Consider the following 3,389-nt stretch of genomic DNA (forward strand, 5'->3'; position numbering starts at 1 on the left):
TTGTATTTATTTTTGTCTTTAAGTAGTTTAATTTAATGTAACAATACTACAATTTAATAATGTGAATAAATGAGTCTTAATAGAATGGGGACACTAACATTTACACATTGTGACTAATGACTAATGATCTTAATAATAGGCTACATTCATAACAGACCCTTTACATATTATATGTAGCAACCAAATATGGCTATATCTGTATCGTGAGATGTTTTACATTCTTCCTTCAATGAAGCTTTGACACAGACATTATTCAGAGGGGATTAAACAGCTCTGGTCATGTGACTATGTAAATGAGAATTTTTTACATGAACTTAAAACAGTCTAGATTTTGCTTATACATAACAATTCTGCATAAAATGCGTTTGGAAATATATTTAGACGTCTCCAACTCAAAAGTACATTTTGGTCACAAATGTTAACCAGTGGGAATACACGGGCTAGTGTGTGTGCAGTGACCCAAAGCGCCTCATTTGCCTGCTGCACTTAACACTTTTCTCCCTTGGGATCACGTGACGGTAGGTACAGCTTAAGCAAACATTTATTTATAAATCAAATGTAGGTACATCTAGAAAAAAAGAGTAGCGCATCTGTTTGCCAGTTTTATCCGAACACACATAACCGATATAGTTTAATGCGTTTTCAATAATATACGCACTAGTGCCATCTGCTGTTCATAACGGTGAGAGTAGCTGTTTGCCAGTTTTATCCGAAACACACATAACCGATATAGTTTAATGCGTTTTCAATAATATACGCACTAGTGCCATCTGCTGTTCATAACGGTGTATCGCATATTTGAACGTAAACGCTAATCCACAGGGAACCCGTGGACGAGGTGCTTCAGGTGCCGCCGTCGCTGCTGACCTGTGGCGGCTGTCAGCAGAGCATCGGGGACCGGTTCTTCCTCAAGGCCATAGAGCAGTACTGGCACGAGGACTGCCTGAGCTGTGACCTCTGCGGCTGCCGCTTAGGGGAGGTGGGCCGCAGGCTTTACTTCAAACTTGGCAGGAAGCTGTGCAGGAGAGACTACCTCAGGTACGACTGGCAGGCCTGAATAGAACTTTAATTCTTTATAAACCCTGTGAAGCCTGACATTTGTAATAATAGTCAGAATTGTATTGCAAAATGTATGAAGCTTTTACACAAAGTCTTAAAGTTAGCGTGTGTATCTTTATTTTTTTCTGTTTTGTGAAGTAGGCCTATCATATTCAATACATCAGGCTTTTATTTAAAAATAAAAAACCCTCAGTATCATTCAGAGATGCAAACTGAGCACAAATATGCAATTTGGTCCAGATGCTGATATTCTTATGGCCAAAAAGATTAAATTCTTTATAGCTTATCATGTAAATCAATGAGTTCTTTGTAGGAGTATAGCAGCCTGCTTACATTAAATGCATATAAATATCAGTTGTCACTCTATATCTCCCAATAATATTAGTGTTATGATCAGAGCTCTGTAGCTTTTATTTTGGCGGGCAAATATAATTTAATATAATGATTGAGAGATGTACAAAAACATTCCTCAGAAGCCTGATGTATCATAATTGATTTTTCTAAAACATAATGAATGGTTAATCAAGTAAACCTAAGTTGCTTTAATCCAGTAAGCGTTCAACTTGAAATATTATAACAATATAACATTATTCTTACGTTTACTTTATAAAATCCTGTAAAGATTTCACCGCAAAATGAGACATGTACAACAACCTGAGGGATGGCGATAATACCAGTCAGAGGCGTCATGTAGTAGACTGTGTAGAACCGGTTTTTCTGTCAAGTTTTGATAAAGATTTAGCGGTCTTAGAAATGTGCTTGTCAGATATGGTAAAATTGGCTTTATAGGGTTAAAGTTTATTATCGGCAAATCCTAATTTACGTAAATAAATAAACATGAATTGTATGCATATGCATGTATTTCCTCACGTTGAAGTGCATGCATATTTATGTTTCCTTCTCTGCAGACTGTTTGGTCAGGACGGGCTCTGCGCTTCCTGTGAAAAGAGAATCCGGGCCTTTGAAATGACCATGCGTGTCCGTGACAAAGTCTATCACCTCGAATGCTTCAAATGCGCTGCCTGTCAGAAACACTTCTGCGTTGGAGATCGCTACCTGCTCATCAATTCGGACATTGTGTGTGAGCAGGACATCTTTGAGTGGACCAAAATGAATGGCAGCATGGTATAGTGTTCTGCTAAAGTCATAAGGAAAACGTAACATCCTGTCAACATTTGCAACAAACCCTTTACTAAAAAAGAATAATGATCATTCTGGCTCCAGGAGCCATGCCATGGACATGTTATACATTTTCATCTCATATATTTGAGACAAATTGCCACCAGCAACATACACTTGTTTTTCTATTGGTGTATTTTTAATAACAGCGTAAATGCAGTTTGTAATGTATTGCAATAAAAGCAGATTCCCTTTGCTACTCTCACAGAAAGTTAGATTCAGACTATAGTGTTAATAGTTTTGAAGTAACACAATTGCCATAAAATGTGAAAACATATTTCTTAGAGCCTGAATAAAGAAAATTACTTGTACACTCTGTCCCCCCCCAAGCAAACAGATGTGATGCAGAATTGAGCTACTGATTCTTCCTCACAGAAGAGAGACTCGCTTACCAATAACAACATATTAAAAGACAGAAATAAATTACTTATAATAAATGCAGTAACACTTTAGATTTGTGAACACATATTCCCTATTAACTAAGAGTTTTCCCTCAGCAAACTTCTAGTTTGCTGCTTATTGATAGTTAGTAAGGTAGTTGTTGAGTTAAGGTAGGGTTAAGTGATATAAAATATGGTTATGCAGAATAATGCATTAATATGTGCCTAATAAGTACTATTAAACAGCCAATATACAATATGCATGCTAATAAGCAACTAGCTAATATTGAGAATTAGTGCTTAAAATAAAGTGTTACCATAAACGCTATTTAAATACACACAATAATATACAGTACTGTACAAAAGTTTGGGGTCATAAGATTTTCTTTTATGCATGTGAAAGAAGATTCTTATCTTTATTTGATTAAAAATGATAAAAGGCGTTTTCTATTTTAATATATTTTAAAATGACATTTATTTCTGTTGTGGCAAAGCTGAATTTTCAGCAGCCGTTACTCATGTCTTCAGTGTCACAGGATTTTTCAGAAATCATTCTAACGTGTCGACTTAGTGCTCAAGAAACATTTCTTAGTTTTTATTTTGTGATGCTTAATATCTTTGTGGAAACCATAATACTTTTTAAGGATTCTTTGATAAATAGAATGTCCAGTAGAACAGTATTTTTAAATAGTTTTTTTTATAATGATGTAAAAGTCTTTACAGTCATTTTTGAGCAACATAAATTACCTTATTAATTTCCTTAAAAATTCA

General features: G+C 35.3%; 1 protein-coding gene across 1 annotated transcript in view; it reads left to right on the forward strand.

Annotated features, from left to right (window-relative positions):
* Positions 1–2,676, forward strand: part of LOC107554555 (rhombotin-2-like) — a 3,663-nt gene extending 987 nt beyond the window's left edge. Inside the window, exons 2-3 of the mRNA XM_016237104.1 lie at positions 823–1,038; positions 1,968–2,676. Of these exons, the coding sequence (XP_016092590.1) occupies positions 823–1,038; positions 1,968–2,190 (439 nt within the window). The 3' untranslated portion in view covers positions 2,191–2,676. The remainder of the gene's footprint in view (positions 1–822; positions 1,039–1,967) is intronic.
* Positions 2,677–3,389: the final 713 nt, after the last annotated feature.

This window comes from Sinocyclocheilus grahami, unplaced genomic scaffold (genome assembly GCF_001515645.1).
Source record: "Sinocyclocheilus grahami isolate Dianchi unplaced genomic scaffold, SAMN03320097.WGS_v1.1 scaffold506.1, whole genome shotgun sequence".
Classification (NCBI taxonomy): Eukaryota; Metazoa; Chordata; class Actinopteri; order Cypriniformes; family Cyprinidae; genus Sinocyclocheilus; species Sinocyclocheilus grahami.